This window comes from Chanos chanos, chromosome 8 (assembly GCF_902362185.1).
Source record: "Chanos chanos chromosome 8, fChaCha1.1, whole genome shotgun sequence".
NCBI lineage: Eukaryota > Metazoa > Chordata > Actinopteri > Gonorynchiformes > Chanidae > Chanos > Chanos chanos.
Window position 1 is genome coordinate 20,889,118 of NC_044502.1, and position 16,996 is coordinate 20,906,113.

General features: G+C 39.2%; 1 pseudogene and 1 gene segment (V, D, J or C); one reads left to right on the forward strand and one right to left on the reverse strand.

Annotated features, from left to right (window-relative positions):
* Positions 1 to 4,445: 4,445 nt before the first annotated feature.
* Positions 4,446 to 7,258, forward strand: LOC115819445 (uncharacterized; annotated as a pseudogene).
* Positions 7,259 to 12,777: 5,519 nt separating this feature from the next.
* On the reverse strand, positions 12,778 to 14,996 carry LOC115819446 (immunoglobulin heavy variable 3-49-like). The segment is given in 3 exon segments: positions 12,778 to 12,876; positions 14,486 to 14,829; positions 14,954 to 14,996. Coding segments are annotated over 3 exon segments (486 nt in total).
* Positions 14,997 to 16,996: the final 2,000 nt, after the last annotated feature.

The following is a 16,996-nucleotide window of genomic DNA, read 5'->3' on the forward strand; positions in this document are numbered from 1 at the left end:
ACTTGGCGATGTCTCTACGCTACAAACACCGAAACATCTCAGATCATTCATATTAATATCGCTAACCATTGCCAAAAAGACCATATTTCTGAACTAGAAAGACAGAACCAAGATATCCATAGCTCACTGACTCAATCTACTAATAGACCATTGAAGATCTTGAAAAACTAACCACATCTCAGAAAAACAATGTTAAATTCTATGAAGACACCTGGTCCTCCTTTCTACAATACCTTCAATGCTTATTCCTCTCCCCACAAACGACCCTTAATATTACTATTCTTTTCAATATTTATTTATTTATTTATGTATGTGTAACGCCCTATACCCTCAGGTAGTCAAAGGTTGGGCCCTGAGTCCTTATCTCTTTAATAAGTCCCGTAGCTTAAATTCCAAGAAGGACCACCATTAGTGTTTATTATCAATCTTGTTTACTTGTCCCATAAAGCACACGACATTCACAAATAAGATGACCTCCAACTCCAACTTGCTTCCCCCACGTCCCCTTTTTTTTTCTTCTCCCTCTCTTAGGAACTAGTGAATTTAACAAACCAACACCCCAACTGCACCCTTTTTCCCTGAAATATCAAATAAAATGTAAATATTACAGCATATCACATACACACCGATAACACTCTATTCAACCTTTCCCCCAAAACAAACAAAATAAAATGTACCCCTTATAACGTACTGTGCAGCTTTCCTTTTCTGTTGCAGTTACATAGAAGAAGTAACAAGGGGAGAACAACAGACGAACAAACAGTTCACTCCCTCTGTGCAGTACACACTAACACTTTTGCTTAACTATAATTCTAGCCGGCAAATGATCTAATTTGCATATGTACATCAAAGAGGACTGTTGCAGGCCTGTTGAACGTTGGCGCGCTTGGCGGAACTGTCCTTTCAATGCAATTATCCCAGGATGAAGGAAAAAACACAACCGGTTACCTCCGTCTTGTCGATACTTGAAACTTAGTCTCTTAAATACTTTCGACGTGGTCTCTCCCGCAAACACCCTCTGTGCGCAGTCCGTTGGTGGCTTTCCGTAACACCCAAACTGTCGCAGTCCCCAGCTTGTGGATCGTTGAATCTCTGGAGTAGAGTATATCCCTCCGTGTTCGTTACAGCTCGTTCGCCGGTCTTACGGTCTCGTCGTGCTGACTTCCCACTATGAAAGCTCGGCGGAATTCGTAACTAACTGTATTAGCTAGTTAATATACTCAGGAAACTACTACAACCAATGAAATACTCCTACTAGTCAGTTGAACTCTCCTCCATTCTGTTACAACCCGAGTTGTTCTTTTTCTAGACTTTTCTCTCTCTCTCTCTCACTTCCTCCTTCCCCCCTCCCTCACCTCTCACACGTTCCCTCATTGGCTGATCTTAACCAATGGCATAATTTTCTCATTTTACAATGACATTTCGAAGACCTTAAATCAAACAACATTTTACCAGAAATATGAGCATATTAAGTGTACAGAAAAATAAATAAATAAATAAAATAATTTAAATAACAGAAAAGTAACACTGTATACCCATGGGGTTACATATGTATGTATGTATGTATGTATGTAACTATGTATGTATGTATTCATTTATTTATCTTCTCCTCTTATATGCTTCAACAACCCTACATGAAAGTGTGCAGTGTGCAGTTTGTCCCACCAGCCCGGCTTGTTTGGTCTTGTTTGCCCCATCATCCCATCATGTCTTGTCAGTCTGTTATGCTTTGTTCTTCAACCTTTATACGTTTATATATATATACACACAAGAGGGATTATCATTATTATGTTGGTGGTGGTGGTGGTGGGTTTTTTTGTTTCCTTTGCTCTTTATCTTTTGTCTTTATTTGTTGTTCCTGTTGTTCTTGTTTTCTCTGTTTGTTTGTTTGTTCTGTTTTCATAGTGATGCATTGTTGTACTTCGTATTTTGTAATCCTGTATTTTAATAAAACAAACAAACAACAAACAACAAACAACCCCCCCCCCCCCAAAAGTAAACAAACAAAAAAAAAAGAGTGCACAGCTGGTGTATGGTTTATTTCACTTTATTTGTATCTGTCAGGCAGCAATAGGAGTGGAGACTTTTTACCTTTACATGGGTTAATAATTCAGACCATGCCACAAGTCCAATCAACATTCCTTCACTCATTCACAAACTTTGTAGAACAAAAGAAAATAAAACTACCCTCTACGACATTATGGAATAATCGGGGTTACTGAACCTGTAATCAATGACATAGCCGTGAACTTGCTATAAGGCTCTAAATACTCTGATGATACTGCCATACTAATGACAATAACTCTGTTTTAGACTATCAAAACTCCATCTCCCACTTTACAAAATGGTGCTTGGATAACCACCTGCAGCTGAACGTAGTGAAGATGAAAGTGTTGATAATTACCACCTCTAGCACATACAACACGGACCATAACCCCACCCACAACCCCGTCTGCATTAACAGCGAAACCATTGAGATAATGGATTGGTTCAAATATCTCGGACTCACCCTGGACAATAAACTATTTGCGGTAAAAGGGCACACCATGGACATTCATAATCGCTGCCAGCAAAGACTTTCCATCATCCGGAAACTTAACACACTTTCTGTTGCCCCCCACCTTCTGCTACTGCTGTACAAAAGTATACTCCAACCCATCCTCCTTTATTGCTCCCCCTGCTTCTTCAACATGTTAACCGCTTCCAACAGGAATAAACGTATACGCATAAACACACAATGCCTCAAAAATTATCGGTCTACCCACCCCCAACCTCCCAGATCTCATCAGCAATACCATTACACGTAAAGCATGTTTAATCACAAATGACCCTGGGTATCCACTAAATCCATTCTTCACACTGCTTCCATCAGGTCGCCGATACAAATCTGTGGCTTGCAGACGGGCATGCTGTAGTAGGAGTTTCATCCCCTCTGCCATAATAACATTGAACAAAACACTCCGGTAACCATCAAATGCTAAGATGCTATGTATATGTGTATAGATGCTTGTCTTAATCTGTGGATTTATGATGGAGGGGATGTATCTTTGTTGAGGGTGTACATTGTTATTCATGTATATTTTATTCATGTTATGTTATGTCTATGTTAGGTGTACGTTGTGCTTGTGTGAGGAAAATCGTGGTGATGGAATCACATGTGAGGCTTTGTACAACTGTGACAACAAATTTCCTTGTAAAGGACAATAAAGAATCTATCTATCTATCTTTTAGATAACCACTGGCCGATTAACCAACCGTTCATTCTCAAGCTGTCAGGAAACCTAAGTTAATAGTGAACCTTATGTGAGGGGTGACTTATTTTACTATTCCTCTAAATTTCCACCTCAGTCTCGTTTGGTGCTTTGCTGTTTGTGTTTAGATTGTCTTATTGAATTTATTTGTGGTTTACTACAAACAAACAGTTACATCAACTCTCCTCTGCTGGAACGCATCACATGACACTGCTGTTATCTGAGCTGTTGGGTTTGCATAATGTGGCATAGTTTTTAGACCACTGACTTTTCAGGCCACCATCCTTTGCATGTGGTACTGCAGCCATCCACCAGTGAATATGAATTCACTGAGTATTAGAGTAGTGAGTGTTTCTGCTTTAAATGAGAGAGATGGATCAAATTATTTTGCCTTTCACTGTTTTGCCTTATACTTGACATCTGTTGTCCACTCATATCACTTCTTGCATGAACCAAACCCAAAAAGGGGATTTGAAATTCAAGCAATAAACTTCTGCCTGTGTTGATCAGCAGCTCCATCTGCTTTTATTCATTCAGTTGAATAGTACCAGAGTAGGAGATAAACCTACCAATAACTAACTTCATCTCCACCTTTAGTGACTGGGAGCAGTGTATTCCATTCAGTAAAGAAAGAGGAGTCATAACCGTCACTCCATGGTAACGCACTGTAAAGATGGCTGTCGTTTTCTGAACTCTATCTTAAATTGAACTTTTTTGTTAATTTATTCACACTATTTTATGCAAGAACACTATAATTTTGAACGTTATGATCACCTACGATAGGGAGACTTTGATCAACATCAGATCTACAATCGATACGCATTTTATAACCAAAATTGTTCAACGGACTCAGCAGACTTCCATTTGTTTAGATTTAAATTGTTTAACCTACCTGCTACACCTTGTAAACGGAGCCAGAGAAGGAAGCGAGGCAAAAGAGCTGGAGCACTGGTCAGGCAGAGACAACAGAAACAACAAGAAAACCGTCGCCCTCTTCGAAGTATCCTCCTAACGAATAATATTCATCGTAATGAACATCATAATGTTATGACTAATATGACTATGTATAAAGGTAGTAGTGACATTTTTCCCATTAGTGTATTTTCACGCCCACGTAGCTCATTTCGGTCTAGAGTCAAACAGACCATATTTCGTAGCAATTTAGTTCCAATTCAACTGACTCCCTCCTCCGATATGATTACTGTAAGCCCGGTTACACTGAAGTTAGGTTTGATCAATATCAGATTGCTTGCACCTGAGGCGTTGCTTGTTAGTGACCTGATCAGTGATCTTAGCCTTGACATGATGGGTTTGTGTGAAACTTGGTTAAAGCCAGATGTTTTTCTCCCTTTAAATGAAGCTTCACCCCCTAACTACTCCTTTTCCTGTGCTGTTAGGGCAGCAAAGAAAGGTGGGGGTGTAGCTCTAATCCATAATACTAAATGTACTCCTAACACCCTTAGTTTACCTAATTTTGACTCCTTTGAGTTGCTCCGTGAAGCAATATGGTACTGCCTCAACTTTTCTCATAGCAGTGCTCTATCATCCCCCGGGGCCCTATAGTCAATTTCTAGATGAATTTTCTGAATTTATCTCTGTTATTCTTACTAGAGTGGATAAAATCCTGATCCTGGGGGACTTTAATGTTCACATCAATAACAATTCCAATTCACTTAATAAATCTTTTACAGCTATCATAGACACATTTGGCTTTAACCAATATGTCCACGAACCAACTCATTTCAGTGGCAACACTTTAGATCGTATTGTAGCTCGCGGACTAGATATCTCTCACGTTGTCGTCTCTCCTTACTCTGCTGCCCTCTCAGACCATTTTCTTATTACCTTCCAAGTAACTCTTGACGTCAATTGTCTCTACCACGGTTTGTAGCTGCAGTCGTGTTAATGCTTCCACCACTGCTGCACTCGCAGATCTGCTACCTACTGCTCTCAACTCTTTCAATGGTCAGCAAAGATCTTTGAACGACTTGATGGACAGCATAAATTCTACCCTTCGTACTGTACTAGAAATGGTAGCACCATTAACTATAAAAAATAGACATAAACACTTAACATGTTGGTTTAATAATGAAACCCGCGCGCTGAAGCAGGTGTGTAGGAAATTGGAACAAAACTAGCGGGCAACCAAACTAGAGGTCTTTCGCCTTGCATGGCATGACAGCCTGATAGATTTTAAATGCGCTCACTACGCAGCCAAATCCGCGTATTACTCAAAAATAATTAATGTTAACAAAAATGACCCCAATTTCCTTTTTGACACAATATCTAAACTTACCCAGAATCACTCCCCTCAATCTAGCCCTTTTACTGCAAACGATTTTGTTGAATTTTTCTCGCAAAAAATAGACTTAATTCGTCGTAATATTCAAATTAATTTATCAAATCAGACTGCCTGCACGCTCTCTGTTTCTGCGCCTAAGATTAGTGAGGATGTGCACCCCTTAACTCAATTTAACCCTATCTCTCTAGATGCGCTGTCCTGATTGGTGCACTCTGCTAAACTAGCTTCCTGCCTCTTTGATCCCCTACCTGCTAAACTTTACATGGAACTTTTCTCGGTTCTTGGCCCAACAATCTTAAACACTCTAAATATGTCACTTAAATCTGGTATTGTACTCTCCTCTTTTAAAACAGCCATGATCAAGCCTTTACTTAAAAAACCGAACATTGACCCTGAACTCTTAAATAATTATAGACCGATCTCTAATCTCCCGTTTCTTTCAAAAATACTTGAAAAAATTTTGGCTACTCAGCTGATAGCCCATATGTCCTCTAACAGTCTGTTTGAAATATTTCAGTCAGGCTTCAGGTGTTTTCACTCTACTGAAACAGCTCTTACTAGAGTAACTAATGATATTTTATTAGCCATGGATGCTGGTGCTACTTCTATTCTTATTCTGCTTGATCTGAGTGCAGCATTTGGCATGGTCTATCACACTATATTGTTAAAGCACCTGGAAAACCTAATTGGCATTCGTGGCCTGCCACTCTCTTGGTTTAAATCTTATCTCTCTGAGAGAAAGCGGTGTGTCCACTGTAATAATGTGACATCTGAATACCATAAGCTTAATTATGGTGTTCCTCAGGGATCAGTCCTTGGCCCTCTTCTATTCTCTATTTACATGCTCCCTTTGGGTGACATTATTCATAGTTACAACATTAACTTCCATTGTTATGCTGACGATACTCAGATTTTCTTACCTATCCAGCATAATGACTGCTCTGAATTGGCTAATCTTGAGGCATGTCTTTGTGCTATTAAGGGTTGGATGTCTTCAAATTTCCTGATGCTTAACGCAGGCAAGACTGAAATGCTGGTCACTGGTCCCCCTAAGCATCTTTTTAGTGATCTTACCCTACATTTTGACAACTGCATCATCTCTCAAAACTCTTCAGCTAAAAATCTTGGTGTGATTTTTGACTCTAGTCTCTCACTAGTCACTCATATCAAGAACACAACCAAAACTACCTTTTATCACCTCCGTAACATTGCTAAAATTAGGCCCTTTCTAAGTATGGCTGATACAGAAACCGTTGTTCACGCATTCGTCATGTCTCGCCTCAATTACTGCAATGGTCTTTACTCTGGCCTGCCTGCCTCTAGTACCAATAGTCTTCAGCTGGTCCAGAATGCTGCTGCTAGAATTCTGACCAGAACGAAGAAGTTTGATCACATTACCCCTGTCCTGGCTTCCCTTCATTGTCTCTCAGTTCATGCAAGGACAGATTTTAAGGTCCTCTTATTAACATATAAAATTTTACATGGGCTTGCGCCTTCCTACCTGTCTGACTTAATTACACCCTATAACCCACCTCGCACCCTGCGCTCTCAAGATTCTGGATTATTAGTCATCCCAAGAGTTAAAAAGAAGTCCACTGGCAACCGAGCCTTTTACTACTGCTCTCCCTTCCTCTGGAATGGTTTACCTAAAGAAGTTAGAGAAGCAAACTCTCTCAATACCTTTAAAACAAAACTAAAGACTTATCTATTTTCTCGAACTTATGCATGATATAATTTTGATTACACTTTGTTATAGACATGTAAAGCCCTTTGAGACTATAAATAGTGATATTGGGCTCTAAATAAACATTATTATTATTATTATTATTATTATTATTATTATTATTATTATTATTATTATATGCTACACAGGCATGGTTCAATCCAATCAAACATCTGATGAATAAGAGAGAACTAGTTATGTGGAATAGAAAAGCTCCACAACCCAATTTAAAACAAGAGAGTCCACAGGGCTTTCCATGTCTCATTGTCTCCATGACACAAAATTGTTGAAGAAATAAGTTGTAAAAGGGATTGAAAAAACAAAAAGTTTTTGGTTAGGGTTAAAGGTTTTTTGTACGTTTGTGAACAAATTAATCAATTAGTACTTAACTTTCATCTTTGTTCACTTTATTTATTTACTTTTTTATGTATTAATTTATTCATTTATCTATTGGTTGGTTGGTTGGTTGGTTGGTTTGCTAATCCTGCATACAAATGCAATATAAATTGCAATCTTCCTTATTAAATGTTTTAAAGTGTTTTTTGATTCCTAACCCACAGCACATTGCCTCTTGTTGTATGAAATTGGAAAAGTTTCTCATCAAAATGAAATACATTTTTTGAAAATGTCTTACATTGTTTAAACATAAGCATGACAATAAAAAACAAAATATCTCTTGACTCCATAGCTGAGTTGACAGGAGCTGCTCCTGTAAATACTGTACAAACAGACAGAGATGAAAAGAGATGTGATTATAAAGGACTGAAGTGGAGTATAACTTTGCATAGTCCACCCTCTAGAGCAGGGGTGGGCAAATCCGGTCTTGGAGGGCCATGGTCCTGCTGTTTTTCCTGTCAGCTAACTAAATACAATCTGTGATTGGCTGAAGAGAGTGCACACCTGTTTGCAAGGTTAAAATCAACAGGTAACTAAGACCCGACAGGTCACTGGCCCTCCAGGACTGGATTTGCCCACCCCTGCTCTAGAGGGTGGACTATGCAAAGTTATACTCCACTTCAGTCCTTTATAATCACATCTCTTTTCATCTCTGTCTGTTTGTACAGTATTTACAGGAGCAGCTCCTGTCAACTCAGCTATGGAGTCAAGAGATATTTTGTTTTTTATTGTCATGCTTATGTTTAAACAATGTAAGACATTTTCAAAAAATGTATTTCATTTTGATGAGAAACTTTTCCAATTTCATATGGCATTCTTATATTTAAGGGTTTACATGCTTATTTACTACATTTTTTATATTGGCAGATGTTTTGGGTCAGACACTGAGTCTGAACCAGTGATCATTAAACCTGGTGGATCTCATAAACTGACCTGTACAGCCTCTGGGTGCTATAGCATGCACTGGGTCAGACAGGCTCCTGGAAAAGGACTGGAGTGGGTGTCATATATCAGTGCTGACAGTAGTAACATACATTACTCCAGTGGTGTTGAGGGAAGGTTCACCATCTCCAGAGACAACAGTAAGAATCAGCTCTATCTACAGATGAACAGTCTGAAGACTGAAGACACAGCTGTGTATTACTGTGCCAGAGACTCACAGTGAGAGAAATGGAGGCAGTGCTATACAAAAACTTGATCAAGTTATTGGTATAAGTGAAAGAGTAAAAAAAAAAAAAAATCAGGAGCAAAGAATAAAAAAGAAAATATATGACACTGGAAAAGTGTCATGCTGAAGGCAGAATGAAAAGATAGAGGAAAAAAAATCTCTACTACACAAAGGAGTATTTACAGTAAACACAATCCAGTTCATTAAGTGAAAACTCAGAATAATATCAGCTATTGTTCTTTGTTTCAGATCTAGTCTCATGATAATTTAAGTTCAATTATTATTAGTACAGGTCTAATAAAAAAATATATCAGTATTTACAAACTCATTTCTTTTGCCTAAATAGACATATTTTTTATTGTCAGCTTCATGAAGAACTTTGATTTCTGCATCTTTATCGTTACTGGTGGCAGCTGTTCCCTGTCTCAACAGACATGACAAATAGTCTATAAACAATTATCAGATTAAAAACAGTTGAGTTACTGTATTCATCATTTCATCATTTCAGTTTAACATTTTTCACATTTTTCAGCTGTGAGACATCAGATACAGGCAACGAATGTACTCATACATACATGTACAGACACACACACACACTCACACACACACACACACACACACACATTAAAATGTGAATTGTCATATTGTTTACATTAGAGTATTGTCTTTAAAAAAAATGTAACACTTTATACAATGAATCTGAACCATAAAGGTTAATCAGCTGACTCATGCTGATCTTTTCCCATGCTGGGCTGAGAAACAAAAAGGAATTTTACATCTGATTTAGTTTTACATCATGTGTGATGTAATACACAGCGAACACAGTGACAGCATTTTTCTCATAACCAATCACTGTCTTTATATTCATCTTGACAATCTGACTAAACAAATTTTGTCCACAACACTGAGAGCCACTCTCAGTGCTCATTTACACACAGTCTCTCTCAGATACTTATAGAGCTAATAAGTTTTCACACTGCTGTAGTTTTGCATTTCTCAGTAAAAATGGATGTTCTGAAATATGGAGTGTTCCTGGCTTTCACTTCAATTGAGAAATATATATTCTTGAAGAACTTCTCTCACTCATTTTCAAAGCCGCTTGTCTTAATTAGGGTTGTCAGGGGTGCTGGAGCCTATCACAGCATTCACTGGGGCAGAGGCCCGGAAACACCCTGAGCAGGTCACCAGTCCATCGTAGGGCAGATACAAAGTCAAGCACACTCACACACACATTCATACCCTGGGGCAACTGAGTGTCCCCCATTCACCTAACCTGCATGTCACAGGACTACCCGCTGCGCACTGTGCTGCCCAGTTAAAAAATTTCTGAGATATAAAAATCTCAGATAACTTAATACTAATCCTCTCTTTTTTAGAGGTGTTTGTGGACAGTCACAGACCTCATCTGAGTCTGTGTTGAAGAATCTTGAACAGTCTGTCACTCTGTCCTGTGCTGTGTCTGGATTCTCTCTGAGCAGCTACTACATGCACTGGATCCGTCAGAAACCAGAGAAAGGACTGGAGTGGATTGGATAAATTGACAGTGGCACTAGTTCATATTACGCCCATCCATTCAGTATCTACATTACACACAGCGAGCTACAGAAATGTTCTGGTTGACCAGATAATGTTAGCAAGCCCTCCTCACCAGTAATAATAGCATTGGTCATGTTACTGCTGTAACCACCCAAATAATGAACGAAAGACTCAGGCCTGAAGACCTAGTTATGAGTCGTGAGCGATTTAGTCGTTCCTACACTGAGCCTGCGCTGCGGTCATGTGACAAGTGAACGAGAGACTCACTGCCCTGAAGACCCGTTGTTATGAGTCGTGAACGAATCACTCATTCCTACATACCTACACTGAGCCTGCACAGTGGTTATGAGACAAGTGATTGGAAGACACAGACCCGAAAGACGTGTTTGTGAACGAAGCTGAGTCTGAGTGGCACGCATGCGCAGCCAAGTGAAAGAATGAACGAATGACTCACTTAGACAACTTGTTACTCCTGAGTCATACAAAAGATTAGTTCAAAAGCATCTCACTGGAAAGGACCCTGTGTTGCCATCCAGTCCTTTCAGTCTACTGATGGAAAATGCTTATTGTATATTATTCGTTGCAAAGACTTTCTTGATGGGTCTTCTCAAGTGGTTCATCACAATCACCTTAAGACTCACCTGACCCACACATTCAAGTCCACGACTCACTCCTCTGGATGTGAATGACCTGCCTCGATATCAGACTACACCAGCCTTGCTGTCCGTTAATATACCATTTGAATATGTGGAGTTGCTTTACACTACATTAAATGGTGTGAAGCAGCAGTCTGGCCTAGGCTGCCAACTAATCCAGGAACAGTCTTTTGCATTGCCAGCTCTTCCACGAGAGCTGACTGTGACGTCAGGCAATCAGCATGTCAGGCAGCATCACAGTTCCTCAGAGGATTCTGCTCAGTTCTCTAGACCTATTAGTAGCCAGCCAGTTACATAGTCTTCATCTTTTAAACATTTTATTGTAAAGTGAAGAACTGTTGTGAAATGCTCATTGACTGTACTTTGTGTTCTCGTTGATGCCATGGCTACTGTTGAGAAATTTAGTGGTTTTACAGAACTATATGTCTATTAATGTCATCGTGCATTAGATTCTAGTGTCTAGCTTAGTATTTTGCGTTGCATCTAGAAACATGGACTTTTCCCATAAGGTGTCTAAAGCGAGTACAAGCATTGGTTGTGTGGCAAGACGGTAAGGGCTTAAAGTACACCAAGTCAAATAAAAAAAGTAATATTTAAATTGTAGCCAACTACGCCACCCTGGGAATTTCACCCTGAGAATTCAACCCAGTACTAGCACATAGAACACAGGTTTGTTAATACCAGGAAGCCAGAGACGTAGTTTCAGATGTAAAATTGAATTTTATTGACCAAGGAGATAGTGGAATCACTGCAAAAGGATTCTGGTGACAGCTTCAATGTAATAGCGAACGATATTTATTACAGATACAGTCAACCCTGCAAGTTACAAGGTGGGCCCCTAATTAGGAATTCTTTATTACAAAAATAGCCTTTAAAATTGTAGCAGTACCAAAATATAAAATAGTTCTACTAACACACCATCACACAGTCAGACTTCCACTATCACACGCATTATACAAATATTTACCCACCCTTGCAACTAGAGTAAAAAAGAGGGCATTGACAGCAGAGCTAAGGCTTACCTTCGGGGAGGCAGACTAATTGGGAGAGGTGCCCAGGTCCCACACCACATGCACACGTGCACGCACACTGCAAACAATAAGTGAACCAAGCCAAGGGGCTCCTGGAAACTTCACACTGTGAGGGGACACCACCAGTGACTAGCCTCCCCAAAAGGGGCACTCAGCTGCAGCCTGGATGCAAGGAAGTTAATTGAATAGTGGACACGCCAGATCACATAGCAGTTGGCAATTAAACAAAACAAATAAATACAAATCACACATCCACAAGTCATACCAGAAAAAGTGAACCAATAAAAAAAAAAGAAAAAAAAAAGACACAATTAAAACACAACACGGCCTGCGCAAACCGGACAAAAATGAATAAACAGAATACACTGCGCTGAGACACTGACCGTCTAACAGCGCGAGCAATATTCCAGAGTTGGTATAAACCAACTATCTCTGACGAAACATAAGCGAAGGAATAATAGAAACAAAAACGGAAACCGAACACAGACCAGAGAGACAAAATAGGAACAAAAGGAGACAAAACAGCAGCTTCGACCAAGATGCGGCATGCCAATACCTATTCCCCTTTACAGGTCTAATGCTACCCGTCAGAACAAAATGAAATTACAAAAAAAGAAAGTAAACCTTATATTTGAAAGTAACAGTACCGTACTCTGTGCATACGTACCCACAGTATGGCAATCGCCCATCAAAGACAGATAACCCTAGGCAGTGCTACGGCGAGGCAGGTGAAGCTACAAACAAAAGCGATTGCGCCACTACCACGGCAAACATAACCAAGAAAATAAAGCCGAGAGCTGGGAGTGTGCCTACCTGAGGGTCAATTGCAAAGGAACATACCGAAAGTCACACTGGCAATAACTACAAAAACCAAGCTTTCTAATAAGGAGGGACTGGTGGCAGAAGGGGCAGATATCCAAAGAGCAAACCTTCAGGTGGCGTTTACCTGGGCTATTTATGCACAAGAGCTTGTCAATTAGGCTAATTAGTTACCAGTAAACTGAACAATGGATACACAAAAAGGGGAGGTGACGCTACCCGGCTACAACCGTTTAAAAATAAAGAGAGAGAAAAGATGTGACTGGTCAAGGGAGGCAGAGAGAGGGAGGGGAACATTAAAACTGCACTAAAACAGGGTTTTCTCATGACCTTGGCCATCGACACTGTCCTATGCCTTACACAATGTACATTTAGCCTATCATATTTTAATACATCTTTTTCTGCTGTATTACCAATGATTGGCATAAGCAGAGTAGAGATGTGTTTTGTATATCTTGTGTTAGTAGTTGGCTCTCATTAAAGTGTATGTGTTTGCAATTTGAATATATTTTGATGTGTTTAAATTTGTAGTGTGTAAATGCAACTAATTTGCTATTTTCTTTTGAAAGACATCCATTTTATTAGCTGGTAGCACTGAGTATATAGTATGTGGCTGCACTGATTGTACTGATTTGTACATTGAATGTTTGGTCTGAGCAGGACAATTATTACTGTAACAGTTTAACTGTTGACATATCCTTTTATAATTACATTTCTTTTCTTTGTTCAGTCTGTTTTATTCATGACAAAGAAAAGTGATGATTAATACAAACAGACCAGAGGCAGCTGTTCTAGGCTAGATAGATAGACAAACAGACAAGCATCATATCTAATGCTTCTACCCATTCCAATCCTTTTCCAGGAGCCTGTCTGATCCAAACCATCCAGTTGCTGCTGAAGTCAAAACCAGGGGCTGTACAGGTCAGTTTATGAGATCCACCAGGTTTAATGATCACTGCTTCAGACTCAGTCAGTGCAAACAAAGAGAATATGATAATCAATTAAATAAAAATCATATGAAATTGGAAAATATTCAAATTCACTCATCAAAAATGAAATTGTTCATAAATGTCTTACATTGTTCAAAGACAAACATGAGCATCAAAAACAAAATTTATCTTGACTCCATGACTTAGCTGACAGGAGCTCTCCCTGTAAATACTGTACAAACAGTCAGAGATGAAAAGAGACATGTCATTACAAAGGAATGAAGAGAATAACTTTGCACAGTCCACCCTGCAGAGACTTCAACAGATACGGTGAGAAGCATTGTGAGAAGAGGTAGAAAATCAGTTATTATTTAGAGTAGAAAAATATACAAAAATATGAGTATGAACCACTCATCAGAACATCAGTCTGTGACACTGTACTCTGGAGATCTGAAACTTGTTCTTCAGTTTTTCACTGTAATATATGTTACCTCAGCCACATAGTTCTCCAATCCATTCCACAGTTTTTCCTGCAGGCTGTCACATTTTTACTCTTTCTTTCTTTCTTTCTTAGGTAAGCATGAAGAAGACAGTTTTGGGGGGAGTAATTATGGATAGTAACTATGGATATGACAATATGTTGGCTTACAGTTATGATTTTTACAAATGCCTACATAGATGTGTTTGCATGGGATAGCTGCTAGTTCATAATACTGTGTGTAACGGGCACAGTAATACACAGCTGTGTCTTCAGTCTGTAGATTATTCCCTTGTAATGTTATTGTTTTACTGCTGGTGTCTCTTGAGATGCTGAACTTGTTTTTCAGAGACTCTTTGTAGTCTAAGCTCCCACCACTGTTGATAAATCCAATATACTCTGGAGCTTTTCCAGCTGATTGTCGAATCCAAGCTGTAGCGTAGTCAGTGACTGAATATGAGACCTTACAGTTGATGGTCATTTGCTGACCTGGATGGACAGTCTGAAAGTCAGGCTGAATCAGCTCATCAGAGTGGACATCTGGAAGAGATTCAGTAATTATTACAAATACATGAGACATTCAGTCAAATACTCTAAACTGTCAGTAAAATGGACTACAAGATAATGCAGCTGCAATTTCTGTTATTAGAGCAAAGAGACTCACAGGATGTGGCTGCCAGTAGCAGCACTAGAGACACAGAGAACATGATTGGTTCTGAAGCTCAGCTTTCGAGAATGGTTCCTGCAGAGCTCAGAGGCTGTTTAGGATTTAAATAGAGATTGGCCACATGAGACAGAAAGAGGGAGAATTTGCATAGAGGAGTGTCATTAAGATTTAACTCATGAAGATTTTCTTTAACTCGTGAATTACAGTTTTCACAGATGTCTTCCTCATTTTTCTCCATGTCATATATTATGTATTTTGTCCACTTAAATTGAAAGAAAAATTCAGCATCACCTGAATTAAGTTAAACTTTGAACTTGTGACCTTTAATTTCAGTGCAAATAGGTGAGATGATATTAGTTTTGCTCTCGTTTTTCTTTCTTTCTTTCTTTTTCTTTCTTTTTTTTTTTAACATGTATTTCCTCAAATTGTTTAGATTCCTGAATGGCTTGTTCAGCTTTTTGTCTGTGTCCAATCAACCCATGTATAAGATATTCAATGTGTAAACCTTTGAGTACTACAGAAATACTCACTAGTCGGTCATTTTCACATGAAACGTAGTAAGATCCTGGGTTCTTCATAGGTCCTTTTGTACAGTTTGCTGATGAGTTCATATTTATAGCTGGGATCTACTTTGCACCTCTGCACTGCTGCACTGTTTAAGAGCACTACACAAGTTGCTTTGTTTCAGGTATATGGGGAAGTGGGTTTTGTGGCTCTTCTCTCACTGAGAATCTGCTGTTAGTTTTCACATTGTTCATCTGTACTTACGGCTTACTGCTAATGTCATCTCTTGATATGGAAAGTCTTCCTTTAACAGGTGGAGAATAGGTGGTGTTGTAGGTGTTGCTATAGCTGGCATAGCAACATTCAGCGGTTCCTATCAATGCAGTCTATTCCAGACCTTTCCCAGGAGGCTGTCTGATCCAGGCTAAGTAAAGGTCACTGAATGTGAATCCAGAGACTGTACAGGTCAGTTAATGAGATTCTCAAGGCCTTCACACAACTTGAAGACTGAATGAATGGCTGACCATCAATATCTGTGAATTAGGAAAATGAGAGAAAGGTGTCACCCACTGTTTATGAAGGCCAGTGTGGAGAGAAATTGTGTGTTTTGTGCCATTGTAGTTTTTTTTGGGGGGGGGGGGTTGGGTTTTTTTTTTAAGTAAGAATAGTGTGAATGTGAATAATGTTGAATAATACTTTGATACTTTGAAGTCTATTGATGACCAGTGGCTTAAATCTAAAAGCTTTATGGTAGGCAGAGGCATAATTATTATATATAGTTTCTTCTCTTGTTCTCTGAACCCAAAAATATATTGGTTAAAACAGATATACATTAGGTATACTGTAAGTACTCTACCCTCATACATCTGCTTTAAATAAAATAATCATAACAGCTAATGTAGAAAGGAGAGAGAGAGGAGAGAGAGAGAGAGAGAGAGAGAGAGAGAGAGATGGCTTTTTAGAGGCCTGCTTAAATGATAACACAGCTTCCAATCTATTACATTAGTTTAGGTGTGTCACGAAGTCACCAGGAAGCCGGACGAAAGTGCAGAGATGTATATTTTAATGTGAACCAGGCGAGTACAAACAAACACAGATTCCAGCACTGAGTAGATAACAAACAGAAAAGCAACTCAGAATAACACTAGGAATATACGAATAAGTTTCAGAGCGCTCAGAATACACATAGGGAAAGTGTAGACTTCGCAACGACTAAGGGAAACAGTGAGGTTAATAAGGAGGGTGGAATCAGGGAAAGCAAAGTGAACACAGGTGTGCATGATGAAGGGACAGGCCGATGATTAGCAAACCGGCGACACCGATCGCTGAATGGCTGGAGTCGGTGCAGGAGGAGACGAGGTTGTTACAAGGTGATAGGAGCATTCAGCCATTTAATCCCACTGATCACATTTGTGACTGAAAAAAAAAAACCCACGTGTTTTCACCAACTTTTAGAAAATATCTAAAAAAAAAAAAGTCATGCAGGTTGTATGACGGGGCTGTTCAAGGAGCAAAATTCATGGACTCACTTATCTG